General features: G+C 35.2%; 1 protein-coding gene and 1 long non-coding RNA gene across 8 annotated transcripts in view; both read left to right on the forward strand.

The window, feature by feature from the left end:
• The window catches only part of LOC107854406 (K(+) efflux antiporter 3, chloroplastic), a 58,843-nt gene extending 51,897 nt beyond the window's left edge, over nt 1-6,946 (forward strand). For 6 of the 7 annotated variants that reach the window (XM_016699418.2, XM_016699417.2, XM_047402837.1 and 3 more), the window contains 12 exons: nt 821-871; nt 1,244-1,357; nt 1,478-1,579; nt 1,670-1,804; nt 1,907-2,088; nt 2,161-2,296; nt 2,703-2,774; nt 2,857-2,949; nt 3,057-3,218; nt 3,352-3,441; nt 3,511-3,672; nt 6,207-6,946. In XM_016699418.2, the coding sequence (XP_016554904.1) occupies nt 821-871; nt 1,244-1,357; nt 1,478-1,579; nt 1,670-1,804; nt 1,907-2,088; nt 2,161-2,296; nt 2,703-2,774; nt 2,857-2,949; nt 3,057-3,218; nt 3,352-3,441; nt 3,511-3,672; nt 6,207-6,458 (1,551 nt within the window). In that variant the 3' untranslated portion in view covers nt 6,459-6,946. The remainder of the gene's footprint in view (nt 1-820; nt 872-1,243; nt 1,358-1,477; nt 1,580-1,669; nt 1,805-1,906; nt 2,089-2,160; nt 2,297-2,702; nt 2,775-2,856; nt 2,950-3,056; nt 3,219-3,351; nt 3,442-3,510; nt 3,673-6,206) is intronic. The other variant, XM_016699420.2, reaches the window with a different exon arrangement.
• Nucleotides 6,947-13,599: 6,653 nt separating this feature from the next.
• LOC124890991 lies at nt 13,600-15,200 on the forward strand. The gene is made up of 2 exons (XR_007049480.1): nt 13,600-13,983; nt 14,850-15,200. It is a non-coding gene; the product is annotated as an uncharacterized LOC124890991 (long non-coding RNA).
• Nucleotides 15,201-19,430: the final 4,230 nt, after the last annotated feature.

Consider the following 19,430-nt stretch of genomic DNA (forward strand, 5'->3'; position numbering starts at 1 on the left):
GATCCATACCCATTCCGGTCCAACTGTTTTTTGAAAAACATCCTGTCTTCAATAACCGCCATTGAAGGTTCAATGCCAAAATTTCCAGCACCATTTATTCATTTTGATTCTTTGTGCTTCCTCCTTTGATGGAATTCGATACGCACTTGAACTCTTTCATTTCAATCACACTGATCCCTCCAGATACTTCCTAAATTCTGTACCTATCTTCTTACGTCTGAGCATGTTGGGATGTCACTGCTAAGATCTACAAAGTTTCCTACCAAACAGTTTTGAAGAGATTCCGACCTCTGTTTAGTAGTGTTGGAGTCCACATATAATTTACTGAGTGCTTGACCCCAGGTCTTCTTCGGACCACCCCTTTGGTTTGACTGTCTCTGAATAACTCGTGGTTGATTTCGCAGTAGTTCGCCTTTTCTGTGGAATGCTGAATCTTTTTAGCAACATCAACCCAGCACACATTGTGTGAGAGTTCTGGGATGATATACTCCTCCGAACTCCTTGTTCCACACTGATGATATGAGTCTGTCTTGGATGTCAAAATTCTATACGACTGTATATTCATACATTTCATCAGACTCATTCCAACTTAATGGCAATATATTCAACATCCTCCCTATAAGGGGGCAAACTTTTAATAGTTCTATCGATCTACAAGTTCGACATTTAAATCCTCTTAGGGTACCTCACTTACATTTCGAATGGCAAAAAGATCTTATTTCCTTTTTGTATTCTATCCAAGGAAAATAGTTTTGAGTAGCCAGGGAACATGTTGCCCACTAGTCTTTACTCATTTGTTCTTTGCTTCTTATATACTCAGGACATTGCTGTTGTGCCTCTATTGGTCGTTCTACCAGTGCTGGAGACCCAGGTTTGTGGAGCTTGGAAACTTCGAATGTCTATAAATTTTCTTTGATGCAGTTAGTCGGAAAACATTATGCTTAAAATTTGTCTCCAAGCATTGTTAACTAAGATAAGTTATTTCCCTTTTAAGTATGAGAGGTGAAAATATCTCGTCATGGACGATATGTTAAATTGCAAGAGTTATCAATGAGTCTCTATCAGATAAATTAGTTCCCAACGTAGTCAGAATTTCCTCGGATGGGGTACATAAGGTAACTCACCTTATATTTTGCACAGATGTGGGATCAAGCTAAAGGACATGCCATCTCTTGTTTCTATCCTAGCTTCTGTATTTGTTTATGACTGTTCTGAGTATTATTTTATCTTCAAATCTCTGCAGAATCTGATAGAAGAAAGTATTTGGCCAATGCTTGCAAAAGAAAGTCTGAAAGCTTTAGGTGGACTAGGGTTGCTTTCTTTTGGAGGGAAATACATATGGAGGCGAGTTTTTGAGGTGCTCATCCTTGTTCTTTGGCCAAGAATAACATGTAAACCAGGGGAGAATATAAGCACAGTGAATAAATACACTTGTATTTTTACAGCTGAAACAATAGATCATGTTTATTGGTATTAGGTTATTGCAGAAACGAGAAGTTCGGAAGCTTTTGTTGCACTCTGCCTTTTGACTGTTGCAGGAACGTCACTATTAACGCAGAAGTTGGGCTTTAGTGACACGGTCAGATACACCTCTGAAAAAAGTAATACGAGTACCAATTAACCCAGATAACAGTTGAGCTCATCATTTGATACTTTTCCCATGGTGCAGCTTGGAGCATTTTTAGCTGGGGCTCTGCTTGCAGAAACAAATTTCCGTACTCAGATTGAAGCTGATATAAGGCCTTTCAGAGGATTACTTCTTGGTTTATTTTTTGTGACTACCGGAACTTCTATTGATATGCAGGTATTTTCTCGTAAGTATGACCTTTATTATGTAGTGTAGTATGAACTCCTTGTTTGTCATTAATCCTTTATCTAATTTCACATAATCTTAACTTCGTGCCAGCTTCTTTTCCGTGAGTGGCCAAATGTGCTTTCCCTTTTGGCTGGTCTGATTGTTATCAAGACATTGATCATAACAGCAATAGGTCCCCGAGTCGGACTATCCCTTCAGGAGAGTGTGAGAATTGGATTTCTTCTTTCTCAAGGAGGAGAATTTGGATTTGTGGTCTTTTCCCTAGCGAATAGGTGAGTCTCATCTGAAGTTCAGTGAAATGGAGTAATTTTTTTCAACTGATAAATACAAGCATTTTACTGTAGGCTAGGAGTGCTGCCACTCGAGCTCAATAAACTACTTATCATTGTTGTTGTACTATCTATGGCACTGACTCCATTACTCAATGAAATTGGACGAAAAGCTTCTGAGTTTATTGGCGAGAAGTTTGACAGTGAAGATGTAAGTCTTTTACCAGTCCTGGAATATGAGGAATGTAATGAAATTGATTTATCCATGAGCAATATCTGTCTCTCTTTGAAATAATCCTATTGCTTCTGAATCTTGAAATTTCACATATGAAGATTGAGTTTACTCTAGCAGTGATAAACTGTATTTTAGTTTCAGTAAACATGTAGGACGAAACTTTGTTGAAATTCGTGTGTCACCTATGGTCTAGTACAAGATTCAATTGCCTCACCTGTTAAGGAAAAAAAGATGCTTTGCTGTGTCTTTCTCTTGAGGTTATTTGAAATAGAGCTGTGTTGTTGTCTAAGGTCCTCGAACTCTCTGAGTCTCTTACCAATGTGAATCAGAAGTCAGTTGTTTTTATAACTACTAATGTAAAGAAAATTCATGATCATCTCAGAGAACTGCCGAAATGGCAAACTTTGATCTGAGTGAACCAGTAGTTATCCTTGGATTCGGCCAAATGGGTCAGGTAATGCAATTGTGGATCGCTGTTGCTTAGGAAGAAGCTCGGCTTTATCTTTCTGATGGTCTGCTTTTCTATTTTCATACAGGTCCTTGCCAATTTATTATCAACACCACTAGCTTCGAGTCACGGGGAGGAGTGGCGATATATTGCTTTTGATCTAGATCCTTCTGTTGTAAAGGTTACTTTATTTCATAGATTAAGTTGTGTGCTGTGGCAACATTGTGTGTTCTCGTCGGACAACCAAAGGAACTGGTTAGTGATATTTTGTCCATGTCGCTGCAACAGGCTTCTACAAACCTTGGTTTTCCTGTTATCTATGGTGATGGTTCACGTCCTGCAGTCCTGCAGTCTGCTGGTATATCTTCTCCAAAAGCAGTCATGGTCATGTACAGAGGAAAAGAAAGAACCACGGAAGCTGTTCAGAGAATTCGACTAGCCTTTCCAGCGGTAATTTGCCACCCCCCTATGGTGTTGGATAAATTAAATACAAGTGGATTCATATGACTCATCATAGTGTCAGGTTCGGGGTCTATCAAATTCTGACCTTTTGCTATTTCTCAACTGAATATCAATTTTACAGGTACCAATATATGCAAGAGCTCAGGATGTGATGCACCTATTAGATCTGAAGAAAGTAGGAGCAACAGATGCCATTCTTGAAAGTGCAGAGGTAAAGCCTTGGCGATTCTTCTTTTCTTTCTTTATGTGAATTCTGATCATGCCTTATATATTGCTGCAGACAAGTTTACAGCTTGGCTCTAAACTTCTAAAAGGCTTTGGTGTCCTGTCTGATGATGTAACTTTTCTAAGTCAACTTATTCGAGATTCTATGGAGCTGCAAGCGCAAGAGGTTGCTGATAAATCTGATGATCAAGTGTCTAAAGTTATGAAACCGTTGCAGGTAGCAATCGTTAAAGAATACAAGTATATGCTTTATTTCCACGTTCTTGAATAAATATTACTTATGAATTTACTAGTGTTGTATATTCCTTCCACTTCCAGTACTGGTGGTCTACCACTAGCTGACTTTTGGGCAAGGTGAACTAGGTTTTCTTGGTCTGAAATCTTTTGCATGTATCAGCCAGTTTTTGTTTTTGGTCCAAACGATATGATTATATTAATAAACTACCAAAAGTACATTGAGCGTTGTGTGATATATAAAGAGAGGGGGGAGGGGGCTCGTATTCGAGTCTGCACAAAAAGGGGGGCGACTTTATGAAAAACTCTGTTGCTTGGACTCATGAAAAATGTCAACGGGTTGGTGTTGGATTTGCTAAAAGTAGTGTATTTTTGAAGAATCCGACACGGGTACGGCATCGAATGTGAAGAGTCCGTGCAACTTAGGTTAAAAGTCATTAGAAGGGGGAAAAAGGTGGGGGTTGGTTATTCCTGAAGCAGATATTCTTTCCCATTGATGTTGTCCTGCAGTGTGTCCTTAGACAAAAAGTGGAGGGTCTTCAAACACAATGATGGAGCTGTTGTGCTACCTAATTTTGTTTCCTGTAGATATGCTCCATCAAAGGATCAGTCAGCAATATGTGCAAGTTCCTGCAATTGTTTAAAAGTGATGAGTGAGCTATATGTTGAGACATTATGCTAGTGATGACCTCCTGTGCATCAAGATTTATTCCTTTGATGGGCTAGTTTGAGGCTCCACCAATGCCCCTGGTGAAGTTTAACTGTTTATATTCTCATAAATTTAATTACATAACAAGTATCTTTATTAGCAATCTCCCTGCACGAGGGAAAATTTGGCAATTAAGCCTCTTCAAGTTTCCAATTAGCAAAATGGCCTGCTCTCTTCAAGTTTTTCATTAGCAAAATGGCCTACTTTTATTTTCTTATTTGTCGGACAGATAACAAATCTGTCTATATATTTGTCGGACAGATAATAAATCTGTCGGATTGATAATTGATCTGTATATATATCTCTTGGATAGATAATAGATCTTTTGGATTGATCTGTCAGATAATAAACCTGTCTCAAAAATGGGTCATCTCCCCAAGTAAAAGAACTTTTGGTCCATTTAATTAAAAAATAGACTTAAAAGGTCTATTTAACAAAGAGTCCCTTGCACAAAACCTTTTGTAGAAATTCAAAAAGAAAACTAGTTGCTTTTAGTATGAGCCAAGTAAACATCTAAGAATTCTGCCCTTGTAAGTCAACTTCAAAATGCAAACTTGATTCTTAATGAAGATTCCTAAAAAATCCTTTATGAGAAAAATTGTTGGGAAACTGAGCTAAAAGCGACACTTCAGAGTTGAATGAATTAAAAGGGACACATATCTAGTCAAAGTCAATTAAGTGAATTTCGGATCTAATTAGAAGAAGCAGATGAAGAAAAAGAGAGGAGGAAGAAGTATTAAAACATTGGGAACAAGTATTACAAAAATAAAAATTATTTCCTCTCTTTCATATTTCAAATTTTAGCTTTCAATTCCCTTCTTCCTCCTCTCTTTTTCTTCATCTGCTTCTTCCTTCTTTTTTTTTTTCTTTTTCCTTCTTCCCTTCTTCATCTTCTTCCTCCTTTTCATATTTGCCATTTTTCTTCTGCCTTTTTCTCTCTGCCTTATCTTCTCGTCACTTTTTCTTCTGATTTTTTTCTCTTTATCTTCATTTAGAATTTTCATCTTTTTATTTTTGTGTTTTCATCTTCTTCAACTTCTTCATTCAGATCTGGTTGTGAAAATTTTTAGAGAATATTGGGTGAAAAAAATTGCAGTCGTTGAAAAACAATTGAGCGTTGTTTAAGCAATCGAAAGGTGTTGTTTAAACAAATACAAGTTGTTTAAACATCTGCTTGAAAGTGGTGATGATGTGGAGGGGAGGTGGTCTGGGGGGATATATTGTTTAAATAATTGAGAGTTGTTTAAGCAAATGAAAGATGTAACAATCGAAAATTATTTAAACATCTGCTAGTTGTTTGGAAGTGGTGATGACGTGGAGGATTGGAGGTGGTTAGGGGCGCGCGGGAGTTCGGATGGGGCAAGGGGGCGATGGGAGGTTCAGGTAAATAAAAAAACTTGTGGGTGTTTGAAAATGTGCGTCATTATCACTACTTAAAAAAGTATCCTTTCTACAACATAATTAAGACGTGTCGTATTTTTTTAATTTTCACTCTCAAAAGTCCTTTTTAATTCACCCTCCCATGTTATTTCCTGAAAGCATTACAACTATAAGCTAATTTGTGAGAAAATTGACGTATATCTTTTATTTGGTCGTGTTAAATGGGACAGACACGCAAGTGTTTGTTAAAGTAAAAGGCTTCTGCTGGCTTCAGAGATAAAGGAGTTGGACATGAGCTTATTTGTTTCCATTGATTATGCTTACAACTCAGAGCTGCTATAAGTTCTTTATTCTTTTTGCTGATTATTCTCAGATGCTTAAGCTGGATAAATATTTCTATTAACGAAGTTGGAGAAAATTGTTATTAGGTAAGAGTAGCAGACTTTGTCCAGAATGGTACACCTGCGCTGTCAACTGACACAATACAGGATCGAAGTGATAGCAGCTACAATTTGGCTGCAGCTGATCAGTCATCTGATGATGGAGAGAACCATCCATCTCATGCTCTAGAAAATGGAGAACAGCTATTTGAGGAGGCTGATATAGAGAATGCATTTCCAGCTAACTCGAACAGTGGTGGTGTGGAAAGTGATACAGATGAGATCCCTCAACAAACTTAGGGGGCTCAGGTGGTTCTGATACTGCTGCCTAAGGTCCCGGCTTAAGACTGCCATCCTTAAGAACAAAGGGTTAAAAAGAGGCGCACCTTGCATTTGGAGGCATCCAATTTAGGTCTATCCCTCCATTGAGTACTTCTAGATTACAAGTTTTGACAGTTGCATTATTGATGTTTGATGAAGGACGAGGCGCATGATAGGAAATTGGCTTAGTGATCATATATTGTACATAGTCGAGCTTATGGGACTGGCCGTTAGCTAGGATTTGTTCACCTATCCAAAAAGGTTAATTCAGTTGGATTTTGCTTATAGTCACATCTGAAAACAAGAAAACTCCCCCTCCTCCCCCCCCACCCCCGGAAAGTCTATGTGTTGCATCCCTCCTTTTCATTGTCAAAAAAACGAGAAAAGTTATCATAGAAGATGATGATTGATTTTTATCAAATTCTTCTTCAAATAGTGATGTAATATGAGGTCTTGTTTTTTACGCCTCTTTTAATAGGCTCCAAGTGTGGCTATTCTACCCATCCCCCTTCTCGTCTTCTTGATTTGGACACCCATGCTCTATCTGTTATTTTCAAATCACAGTGAAAGGAAAATTCCTTTTCGAAGAGAATCTTGCCAACTCAGAGAAAAATTATCATATTACCATCCTTAAGTTTATTACTTCCAAGTAAAATGTCAAAGACTGCCCAACAGCCACAGTGCAAAGTTTTTGCTTTGTTATACACACTGATATTTCAATTCTTGATAATCTTCATCAGCATCTTCGCAAACCTCACCCGTCTTTATTTGTCCATACGTTTCCTAAGTCTCAAGTTCAGCTCTTAAAACCTTAATCACTTTCTTTGCTCTGCTCACATTCTATTGAGAGGTTCTCATTTTTACTGTATCGTTTCATGTTTGTTCTAAATTTTGCTCAGGTTCAACTTAAATTCATATTATTATATGTACTAACTTGGTTGTTTGCTGAAACCCTTTGTGTTATTCAGTATTGTGTATTGGTTCATGATTGTATGCAGAACAAAACTTTAGTAATATTACGCTAACTCCAGTATACTGTGTTATACAGTGTATGTATTAGTTCATAATCATAAATAGAAAATATTTTTAAAAGAAGTTAGAAAATTAATTGTTAAGCTCTGGAGTTTCACTTGTAAATATTCGAAACTCCTATCATATGGTGATGGAGTTTCGCATAAAGGGAATTTTCGAACAAGCACAATGTGCTGAAGTTTTACATGTTAAGGTTTGGACCTAAAATACATTATATTGAGTTCTTATAAATGGAGTTTTTGAACTTCATCATGGTGTCTTGGAGTTTTACATGTAAAAATTTTGAACTCTATCGTTTCACTTGAATGAGAAGTTTTTGAATAATAGAACACTATACTAGACTCTTTATGTGTTTTGTTCAAATTTATTATTTCTGCATATAAAGGTGTGGCTAATTTTTAATTATATTTTAGGCGTTTGGTCATGAATTTTTTTTTCACTTTTTTTGGAAAATTATTTTATTTTAATGAAAAAAGTGAAAATAGTGATGTTTCACCATAAAAATTATTTCACATAAGTGAAAATTGTTTTTGAAAAAATTCACTTTTCCCACTCCTATTTCTCTCAAAAAATTTTAAAAACAATTCCAATTTATATGCATGGCCAAACACAATACCAACTTCAACTTTAGCTCCAACTTCAAAAAATTATTATTTTCATGGCCAAACGGGGCGTTATATGAAGGTTATACTTTGGATATTGGTCCAAGAAGTTGTTAGCACATGCAACTTTACGTTGGATGACTTATATTTAACCATTGGTCAAATATGGGATCAAATAAACCTCATAAAAAAGGGGTAACCACCAGTAAAATATGAGTTGGTTTGAAAGTATGGTAGAACTTCATCTAGATCCTCCCATTACAAGACACCGCTCTCTAGGAGAACTCTCATGTACGCAATATGGAAAGGATAGCCACTCCAAAAAAAAGTATTCTCCTAAGAAAGTAGCCTAGAAAGATAGGGAAACTCCCCAGTACTCTATAGGGGGAAGGGGATTTTGTTGTGAAAAATTATATTCCAGTCTATAAATATACTGCCACAATCAAAAATAAATTAGTCAATTCAAAATACTTAGCAGAAAGTCCTTTGATGGTCGAGCGCTAGTCTTTTCACGTGATTTTCTTGTTAGGTTATGACCATCCCGGCTAATGGACAACCTTTTATGGAGGTTGTTCTGTCACAACCCAAAAATAAAAAATCATAGCAACACTTGTTGTGACAAGTCTTGACAAATTAGCTTATCACACAAATTGATGCACAGAAAAAATAATAACAATAACTCAAAGTAAGGCTCTTAGAACGAATCCAAAACACAATATAATAAAAGCGAAAGAACATAACCAAAGATATCATATCCTAATCCCCAAACTTAGTATCACAGTGTAAGAACATCACTAGTACAACTCGAGATCAAACTACATAAGATATCCAAAACAGGAACGAATATGTCTCCGAATGCAAAATAAAGATATAGTCTAAATAAAGAAAGGTAGTAGTCAACTCTGTAAGTAAGAATCCAATTGCTACCTCGAATAGCTCTAAAGTATCGCCCGAAGTCAATCACCATGAGGCGCACTCGAACTAGGATCTGCATCGAAAGGGCGCAGTAGGGGTGAGTACAGTTCACTTATACTTAGTAGGTATCATAGGTCGACTGAGCAAAGCAGAAAATAAAGCATACAAAATATATACTAAGGGCACGTCACTTGCAATCAGAAAAATGTCTCAAACGGTAGCCCACACTGTCTCCACTAATAGTTCTATAATATTCACATATACCATAACAATAAGGAAGAGAAGTACAAGTATACAAGTATTACACATACAACTACAAAGAAAGAAATACACGTAGGCAGGTATCACATCAAGGAAAATAATGCATCACAGAAATGTACAAAGTAAATATAAATGCAATGGAGATGATGATGATAATGTTAATGATGATGATGATGATGATGCCCGTGGATGTCACACAATCTCCATATACACCTACGAAGCCAAAGCTTTCTAATGTAGGATCCATGAGGAGTTCGTCAATTCGTATACAACCAATATCTAATACTAATATCCATAAATCCTCTCTGACACATCGATCGATTGAGGATTTTAAAGATCTCACAGTTTTTGTCACAAAAAATCAGTGTTTTCAGTATTTCCACAGTGGTACCAATGTTTCATGAATGTATATGATATGAGGATGTAATGCTCACAACCAACTAGAATGAGAATTTCCATATCTAACCCATATATCAACCAAGTGAGCCAATAATTCACTCAATATTTTCAACCATCCATGAATTCAAACATAAACTATATGCCAGAAGAGTGGAATACAATTAAATTACACCACTGATACCACATTAGGCTTTTCATTAACAGGATATAATTAATTTCACGAATACAAGGTCAACAACATCATATAAGATCCCATATGGTCACACATAACAAACAATATTTCAAAAACCACCAAATACATCAGTATACAGGCCCCCACACGGGCATGACACAATAATTATAGTCATTTTCATGATTAGCTCTCACACTCTTAACATGCTTTTGTATCAACATTAACTACCTAACCAGTCTGAAGAAAATTATGAGATAACCTACCTCAATGCCGAAAACCAATCTGCAAATCTTCAATTCGAAGTCTTATTCCTCACGAACGGACTCAGAATCAACTAAACCATACAAATATAGAATCTATGCGTCAAAAGAAAGTCAACGATACCCATATTGCCTATTTTTGTGTCGGTGTCAAAATAGATCCACGAAATGAGTTTTTAAAAAAGAAGAGAAAAATTATAATATTATTTTTGAAACACGTTCTCCATATTTATAGGAGTCTACATCTAAAAAATCAAGCAAAAATGAATTAAAAATAAAGTCCTAATTAAAGAAAAATCATGCTTAAGCCTTACCAACAAAAATCCTCGAAATTCATTTTAAAATAAAAAATTAAAGTTGTTTTGAAGATCTAATCGAAGAAAAGTGATACTTATAAGATTAGAAACTCACCCAAGTGAAAACGGATTGAAATCGAAGTTTAAATCAATGAATTGTTTTAAACCTTACGGGCCAATTCCCAATTTCTACCTTTTTTATTTGCGTTTAAACAAGAATTACATGATGAAATTTGGAGAAAATAGTTGAAAGAGATGTTATGGAGTTTACCCAAGCTTTAAAGTGGAAGAAATTGCTCAAAATCATGAAACTCTAAGCTCCAAGTCTAAAAAATAGCGAAACATGGGTATATAAAAGACTCAGACATCGCATACGCGATCACTGGGTCACGTACGTGATACGTGGCCTGAGGGATGGTATCGCGTATGCAAACCCATTGTCGCATAAGCAAGTCTCGTGATCACGACCAAGATATCGCATATGCGACACTTGCGTCTAGTCATCTGAGTCGCGTAAGCGACTGACCCATCTCATTTGCGAGGGCACCAACACCAGCTGGAGACTTAGAGAATTGTAAGTCTTCGAATCCCTCGAGATTCATCTAAAATTCCGTGAACGCAAATGGACTATGCTACTCTATCAAATTCGACGCAATGGTGATATCAGATTTGTAAAAAACCTACGTCCACAAAGTTGGCTCTCGAAATCTAATTTTACAACTTTTCGAATCGAGGGTCAAATAAGATATAAAATCTATAAAACCATACCAACCATGTTACCAACCTAAAATAGACGTTTCGGATCTGCTGACACATTCCATTTTGCCATCTGACACACTGATCAATAAATATTGGTCGAAATCAACTATAAGACTTTTCAAGTCACCAAAAATCATAATTTCACATAAATCACACCGAAATGCATTGCAAACAATACTAAGCACCCCGACACTCTAGAAATACCACAAAGCAACCACAGAGAGGGATAAATAGTAAAATCACACAAAAACAAATATTTTACATAAATCATCAAAAATAAAGTCATTACAACTTCCAACCCATACACCATTACTAATGGTTCCATGCAAATTACACCGTAACATTAAAACCCAATCAACTTACTGTTACCACATGTCCCTTTTCTTTGAACTTACCTCTTATTAGCATGGTGAATTCGTGATTGTGTAGGAAGAGGATGAAGTGGAGCTTGTGATCATAAAGCAAAATCTACAATATGCAATAGTTGGAAATTTTCTGTATGATTGGCTAGATATTAAGGAATTGCAAAGAATGTTCTAAAATAATGCAAGATAAAGGAAGAATGAAATATGGAACTTCTGTGCAATAAGTATGTATTGATTTGAGCAACTTTATTAGAAGACTACATAATTTATTTATTTTTTTTGCGTAAAAATGAAGAGAGGTCCAAACTCCAAACTTCAAATGAAAACAAGAGAAAATACCGATCCAGAAAATAAGTCTGGGTCCAAAAGAGAAAATAGAAAAAATAAACAATAACAATAACACCATAAGGAAACAAAAATTTTTATTTTGAGTTAAACGTGCCACATAATACTTGTATGAGTGCTTTATTAATTGACAAGTATATGTTATGGGTCCCACATATTACTTTTTACCCATATTTTGTTTCTTCCACTCTTACCCCACCACTCCCCTCTCCCTTATTACCTCTAACTACTATCCTCCTCCCCCCCCCCCCCCCCCCCCCCCCCCCCCTCTTTTCCCCTCGAGTTTCCTCCCCCCCCCCCCCCCCCCCCCCCCAATCACTTTTTCTCTTTGCTCCTTTCATGTAATCTCAATTTGATTAGTGTTGGTGAAATTATTTTTATCTTTGATTTATTTAAACGAGATACTTAACTGCATAAGTTTAAATAGTTTTTTCTTCATTTAATATTTCCTCCGCTTCATTTCATGTGTTGCTATTTGACCGGATACGAAATTTAAGAAATAAGAAAAGACTTGATAATATTTACTAAATTGTCCTTTATTAAAAAATGTGCTCCTATCTTATTTTTAATTAAGTGGGACCAATAAGGATAAGAGTAGAATTGTATCTTTAAATAGTTACCAAATAAGGAAAGATGACATTCCTTATGGGACGAATAAAAAAGGAAATGATGACACATAAAATGAATAGAGAAAGTAATATTTATCCACTATTAACTTGATACACAGTTTAACAAATAATAAATAATAGAATAATTTATAATATTATTTTTTAAATATAATAAATTTAATATTTTGAAAAATACTTTGTATTATGAATAATATTTAATACTAAAGATAAAATAAGCATAAATGTATAAATTATCCATTAGTTATCCAAATAAAATAATTATTATTTGATATTTATTTTTAGTATAATGACCAAGTAAACATTAACGAAGGGAGTAACACATTAAAATACAATGGAAGAATAATAATGTTTTGTATTAATAATTTTGTAATTAATTAATTAATTATATTTATTAATGAACAAAAAAAAGAATAAAAATAAAAAATTATTTTTAATTATTATTTTCTACCTTCCTAAGTAGCGGTTTTCATTTGTTTCAAAACAAGTGATATTTTGATGATTGAAAATACATTAATTATATCTTCTAAGTTTAAGTTTATCCTTTTTGTAAATAAAGGATGTTTTACATAATTATTAAACTACTAAAGAGTTACATAATTTTCAAGATATTTATAATCGCAAATTAGTAATTATATTTAATCATATGGTATTTATATCATATATTTCATAAAATTATAAAGGTTTTAATAAAGCAAATTAATTTATTAGTATAAATTGAAAAATATTCACGATCAAACGACTTCTAAATTTTTAAAAAATACATAGTATTAAAATTGTAAGGTTAAATTTTTCAATTTTCAATACAATAATTCAATATAAATCAAACTATAAACATACCTACTTATACCCTTCAACTAACAATAATCAATTCTTATATCTCAGAAAAAATTAAAATAAAATAAAAATTTTCATTTATAGTAGTGGTAATATTTATTTTTATTATGTAACTAATATTTTTTTAAAATGATGTAGAAAGATGGAGAGGTACTTTGAGATAAAATAAAAAAAGTACTAGTGCAAAGTAAATACCAAAAAAAAAAGTTCAATTCTAAGAAAAATGCAATAAGTTGAAGAAAGGAATTAAAGAGAATAAAAAATGGGCCCAAGAGAATGGAAAATGAGCCCACGACACACTTGTCAAATATAGACAATGCCCTCACTTTAGACCGCTTCCACTTCTACCGCCGCCTTGAGCTATATCAAATGGATCTAGGCAAACTCTTTAAGCAAGCTTTGGAATGAAGTGTCTGTCTAGGTGAGCTGTACCTACTTATAGTCTTGGCACCAAGCATGAAGAAATTGCCGATTTGAGCTGCTAAGGTCGTCATCTCCGATATGCTTCTGCCTGATCCCTTTTTCTTCGTGAAGACTTTATTCCAATGTAAACGCCACTCTATTTTTATAGATACGGATTCAGTTTGATTTTAATTCAAGTCATCTAAAATCTCTCACCGGCGGCTGTGTAAAAGGTAACGAAGGAAGACCGGTTTCAAGCTTTGGGATTTTGCAATTCATAGTGATGAGATCTAGTTTTTTAGTTTTGCTTATAATTGAACTAGGCTGTTAGCTTTTTTTGTATAAATAGGCAAAGCTAATGGACTTCTTCCAACAAACTGAACCTCAAAGATGTTATATCACACATTGAGTAGAGGTCCAAAATCATACATTATTTTTTACTTTAGACACAAAATAATACATATTCTTTCAACTGATGCATTAATAGTCTTTTTTGTTTAAAAAATGGTGCATTTTTAGATACAATTTTAACACCGTAGCACCATTAAACAAAGGGAATCAATGCAAAAACACATCAAATAAGCCTTGAGGCATCGACGCTGCATCAATAATTCAGACTTCTTTGTATCACTGCATTAATAATTGTTTCAGTCTATTAATTTCATGGTCTGATAAGACTCATGAAGATCAAAGATGACATCAACTTCTACGTTAGGTGATTCTAGAATCTTTCGCAAGTTAGTAGAGGTTGGTTAGAATTTTCATTAGCATCGAAGATTTTGGCTAAGAGAAGCTTTATACGCTGCAACTCAGGCTCTTAGACTACAAAACCTTTCGAGTTAACTTCTTTGAGGTGATTAAATGTCACATTTGTGAAACGTTCCACTTGAAGAGATTTTGGGATAGGAACATAATCGTAAAAGGTTGCCACCTAAAACATTAACAATGAACAACTTTTCGACTTTATTAAGTATAAAAATGAGTAAAACATACAAAGTCCACTAATTAACTTCACAAAATGTTTTGTCTAACAAGAAAACAGTGATGACCTCCTATGCCTAAACAATAAGCATTATACTAACAGAAAGTTGCAATTTAGTCTGAGCAGATGGAATTAACTCGAATGGATCACAATACATACCAGATATGCAAAGACGTTTGACAGAATGAAGAGTAAAAGAACTCGTTTCTAAAGATGAGGACGTTTGATAGAATAAAGAGTGAAAGGACAAGAAATAGAGAATAAAAGAAGTCAGGACGTGCATAAATCAAAAGATGTTCCCTCAATACACTTGGATATTAAGCACATGTTGGTGGGAAGGTCGCGCACCAATAAATCCAGATGTTGTTGTTATGGTTTGCATTTTATGTTGTTGCTTGATAGCTGACTTTATTTACATCGACAGGTGTTTACTAATGGATTAGTCAATGATATTTTACTTTCGTTTCAGTTGCTTGCTCTGTCGTTAACGTATCATTTTTGGGTCGCAACTATCTTGCGGAGTGAAGCCACTGAAACTGCTCAAGTTATGAGTTATCAACTCTGTCAAGCTGATATTGGTAATTGCTTCCTTATACTGCTTATGGTGTGCACCCCAAATATACTTGGTTCGTCCTCGTCGGCCAGCAGTTGGTAAAGAGGCTGATCTCGGAGTTCTTATGTTTATTGAAATATATTTTTTCCTCCCTCATTGGTTGTGCATTCAGTCCATGAACATAAGAAATCCCCAAGAACTTATGCCCTTATGACTAAATCATAGTGACTAATGACACAGAAAATCTCAAGACTCAAACTGATTCAAGCCCTTGTTAGCAACATTTTGCAGGTAAGGGTTTTTTGGAGGGAAAAAATAGTGTGATAGAAAGGTGATTGACTACTGTTAAAAAAATTAATGGTGTTAGGGTTATGACTAAAAATGCACCACTTAACTAAATAAAAAGGACTATTAGTGCTCTAGTTGAAAAAATATGTATTATTTTGTGTCTAAGGCAAAGATAATGTATGATTTTGGTCCTTTACTCCACACATTCAGATAGAAGAACTTTAGCTAAACCTTTCATGTAGTAGCTCACTAATAACGTTAGCCTTTTGAAGCTTAAATACTATTAAATCAAAACCAGTTTTGATACTCTGCATGTGTCCAGATTGGACTGCTGTTTATTGATTTGCAAAACTTCTATTGATGCTTCTTTTTATAAGTTATGTTTGACGTTATTGAATAGTATGTTGTAGACTAACTTTGTGAATTTAATCCGGAGTTTTCATTTAATATTCTTGACCCTTAAATATGATACTTCTTGCTTATCTAGTATCAGTATCTCTTTGCTTCTGCTAGTAGATCATGATACTGCTGAAACTTAGTGTACCTGTAAAACTAAAAGCCACTATATTTGAAAAATCCACCAAGGTGTTGCCTTCACTGAATGTATATGACTAATTTGGATGCCTTCTTTCCAACTACAATTCCTAATTTTCCTCACTATCATATTGATGCTCCAGGGATAGTTCCATTCTTCCTCCACAATCTTCTTTAGACCGAGTTTATTAGTAATTAATACTTCAGGCATCAAGTGATTCCCCACACAATGCTTATTCCATTTAGCATAGCGGTAGCTTCTGCATATAGACTAGTAGTATCAACAACCGGTCTAGTTCTAGTAAACATAAGATTCCCTTCATCAACTCTAGTTCAAAAGGCTATGGACTTGGGGCTAGGGTTGACCCAGGATGCACCATCTGAGTTGTATTTGTACCATTCCAAGTAGGCCTCTTCCAACTAATTGGTTGAGCTTTGAACTTTGGTCTGTACCCGTCTAGGCATTCCACCAAAAGAGGCCACTGACAAGGCAAGACCTACATCCGTGGATATAAGAATCTATCCAAATGAGAATGATTTTGGCTAATTTCATGAATATTGCAGGTGCATCTTGTAAATAGGCTTAAGCTTTACTGTACATTCTGTATCCTACCACTGGGGAACTACTTGATGTGTATGTATGAATGGATTTGCAACCCTAGTTGTAGTTGTAAAATACTCCCAAACTCTCCATTGAACAATCTCTTGTTGAGGAAGTTGACAACACTAACACCTGGAAATAATATTAAATTCATTCCTATTTAAGATCTCATCTATTGGAAGTTAGAACTCCCACGATCTCCATAAAAGGAAATTAATTTTATAAGGAACCCCTTTAGTCCAAATCTTACTATAATGTTTAGAGCATTGACACTCCTATCTCAATAATTGACATGCACTTCCCAATGTGAACTTCCTATTACTGGCGGACATCCATCAGGAGTGGTCCCATTGTCCTATGGTATGATTAGTGACCACATTGTTTTTACATGCTCTATAACATCCCTGGAGGATTCTGCGGCAATCTAACTATCCTCCAACTTCCTGCATGAAGTACTCCAAATATTCAATGCTTTCATTGATAGGAAAATTAGGTTCGACTATATAACTAAGAGCCCCAATCTGGTCCAGTTATCATTTCCAGATGTGAGAGGATCCTACCATTAGTTCCCACCATATTTGGTGTAGGAATAATTGCTTTGCAATATTATTCCACATGTAGTTAGCTGATGTGGGTCTGTGATACTGTAACACCCGTTCCATCATTATAGTGTTATTTAGGGTGCAAGTACCCTGCTAGAATTTCTCCTAGTAAGAAAGTTGATAAAATCTCAAGGTAGGGTGTTTTCAGATGAAAATTTGGTGTTGTGTGCTTTAGTGATGAGTTGTGATCTGTCGAGTAGTGTTTTTTGGTGGCGTTCATTAGGAGATGGTCAAATGGAATAGTTTCGCATAGGAATTTTTGAGACGATAAATAGATTCGTAGAACTCTGTTTATAGAGGCTACCACATTGAGGTAGTTTTGTGGTGTCCTAAGCTCTTGATCTGTGTTGTAAAATAAGGGTAGATTCAGTTTTTCCCGAGTTACCATTTAAGGCGCGGTGCAACAGTAAGATTCCCGCTGCAGTGAGATCGCGCTAGTGATTGTCGTCCCATAGTAGCAGTAGTGACAATCTAGTTGGAGACTATCATAGTAAGCCCAATTACGCCATAGCAAAGCCACTCTAGTGAGTAGGTGACCGCTGCGGTGGTTGATGCACACATTTTAATTCACTTAAGTTTTTCTCAGAAGTCTCGTCCCAAACTGTTAGGGGGTGATTTCTTTCATTGTTAGGGCGATTTCATTGTTGAGGTAAGTAATTTCACTATCCCTTTCACCTAGTAATACGTTCTTGTCGTAGAATCGTTAGGAAGATTGTTAATGGTTGAACTGTGGGTTAGCACCTTAAGTTCATGAAATTATGGAAAAAGCGTATGGGTAGACGTAAAAGCATCTAGAACTGATTCTAGGTTGTTAAGTAAAACTTTCTAGCGTAGAATTATTGCTCTTGAACGTAAATTATGGGAATTTGATGGTTGAGAAAACCTTGGTTAAGGTTTTAGTCAATGAATAAGGGCAAAACTAGTGGCGTTCAAATTCTAAGGCTTAAAATTGTAGAGTAAGTGATTAATTACTCTTGTATTTGTCTATTTTAGATCGTGAATAATCTGGGCATTGAGGAAAGGGAAAGCTCTTGCGAATTAACTTGGATTTTAGGTTCTTCGGTTGAGGTAAGCTATGGTTTAATTGGAGTTAGACTTAATTTAGTCCCTAGTATATTTCTCAATTAAAGGGCATGTTGATTGGTCTTCAGATAGACTTGTGGTTTATGATCCTTGGTTTATAAATGCTTGAAGAAATATGTTGTTTAGAGTTGAACTGTTAAATTCGTGATATGATTGTGAAGGTTACTTATAAAATTGAGTAAAATGTTGAAAACACTTCCAAACTTGGCACAAATTATTTCTTTAGCCCTCGAATTATACATAGTATTAAAATACCCCTATACTTGACTAGATAAATTTAACAAATGCCTCAGTTTTGTCATATCTAACTAATGTGTGTGCACTTGCAGTTCAGCTGAACTTGTCTGCTGATATGTTGTTTATGTGGCATACATGCAGATATTTAAAGCCGTAGAGAAAAGAAAAAAGACTTTTTGAAAATAAAAACATACTAAAATAACCCTATCCAATGAAATCACCCTACAAATTCTCTCACATTTGTAGAATTCTTCCTTTAATCCTCATAATTCTGCCAGAATTCCCCAACATCACCCTTTGATTTTCATTAGCCTAAAAATGTTTGATAAAAGTATTGATACTAATCTTCCTTCATTTTGATATGCGGTTTATTTAATGTGGGTAGTTCTAATTAAATATTTTTTGAGATTGTCATCCAACCCTGAAATTTTCAAAGATGTCGGAAATCCACATCAACAAAATAGTAATTACATAAAACAATAAAAAAGTTTAAGTTCAAAAGTGCGGTGTGTTTTAGTTGAGAAAAACATGACTAGGGAGAAGGATTGTGGTAGCAGTTAGATTGATGAAAATTAAAGAAAAAAAGTTAAAAATGAGATTTTTTCACTGTTTAATGCTTATGTGGCATTAACTTTAAGCAATTTATGCGCCCACAAGTGTTTGATACGACTTGATATTCCATGTGGCATCATGGGTGTGTTTAATCAAGTTTAGGGATGCGAGGCAAACCAAATACCATCAGAACCACGGGAAGTGGGAGGCAAACCACTAACAAAGTCCATGGTGATCCACTCTTATTT

Source organism: Capsicum annuum, unplaced genomic scaffold (genome assembly GCF_002878395.1).
Source record: "Capsicum annuum cultivar UCD-10X-F1 unplaced genomic scaffold, UCD10Xv1.1 ctg2833, whole genome shotgun sequence".
NCBI lineage: Eukaryota > Viridiplantae > Streptophyta > Magnoliopsida > Solanales > Solanaceae > Capsicum > Capsicum annuum.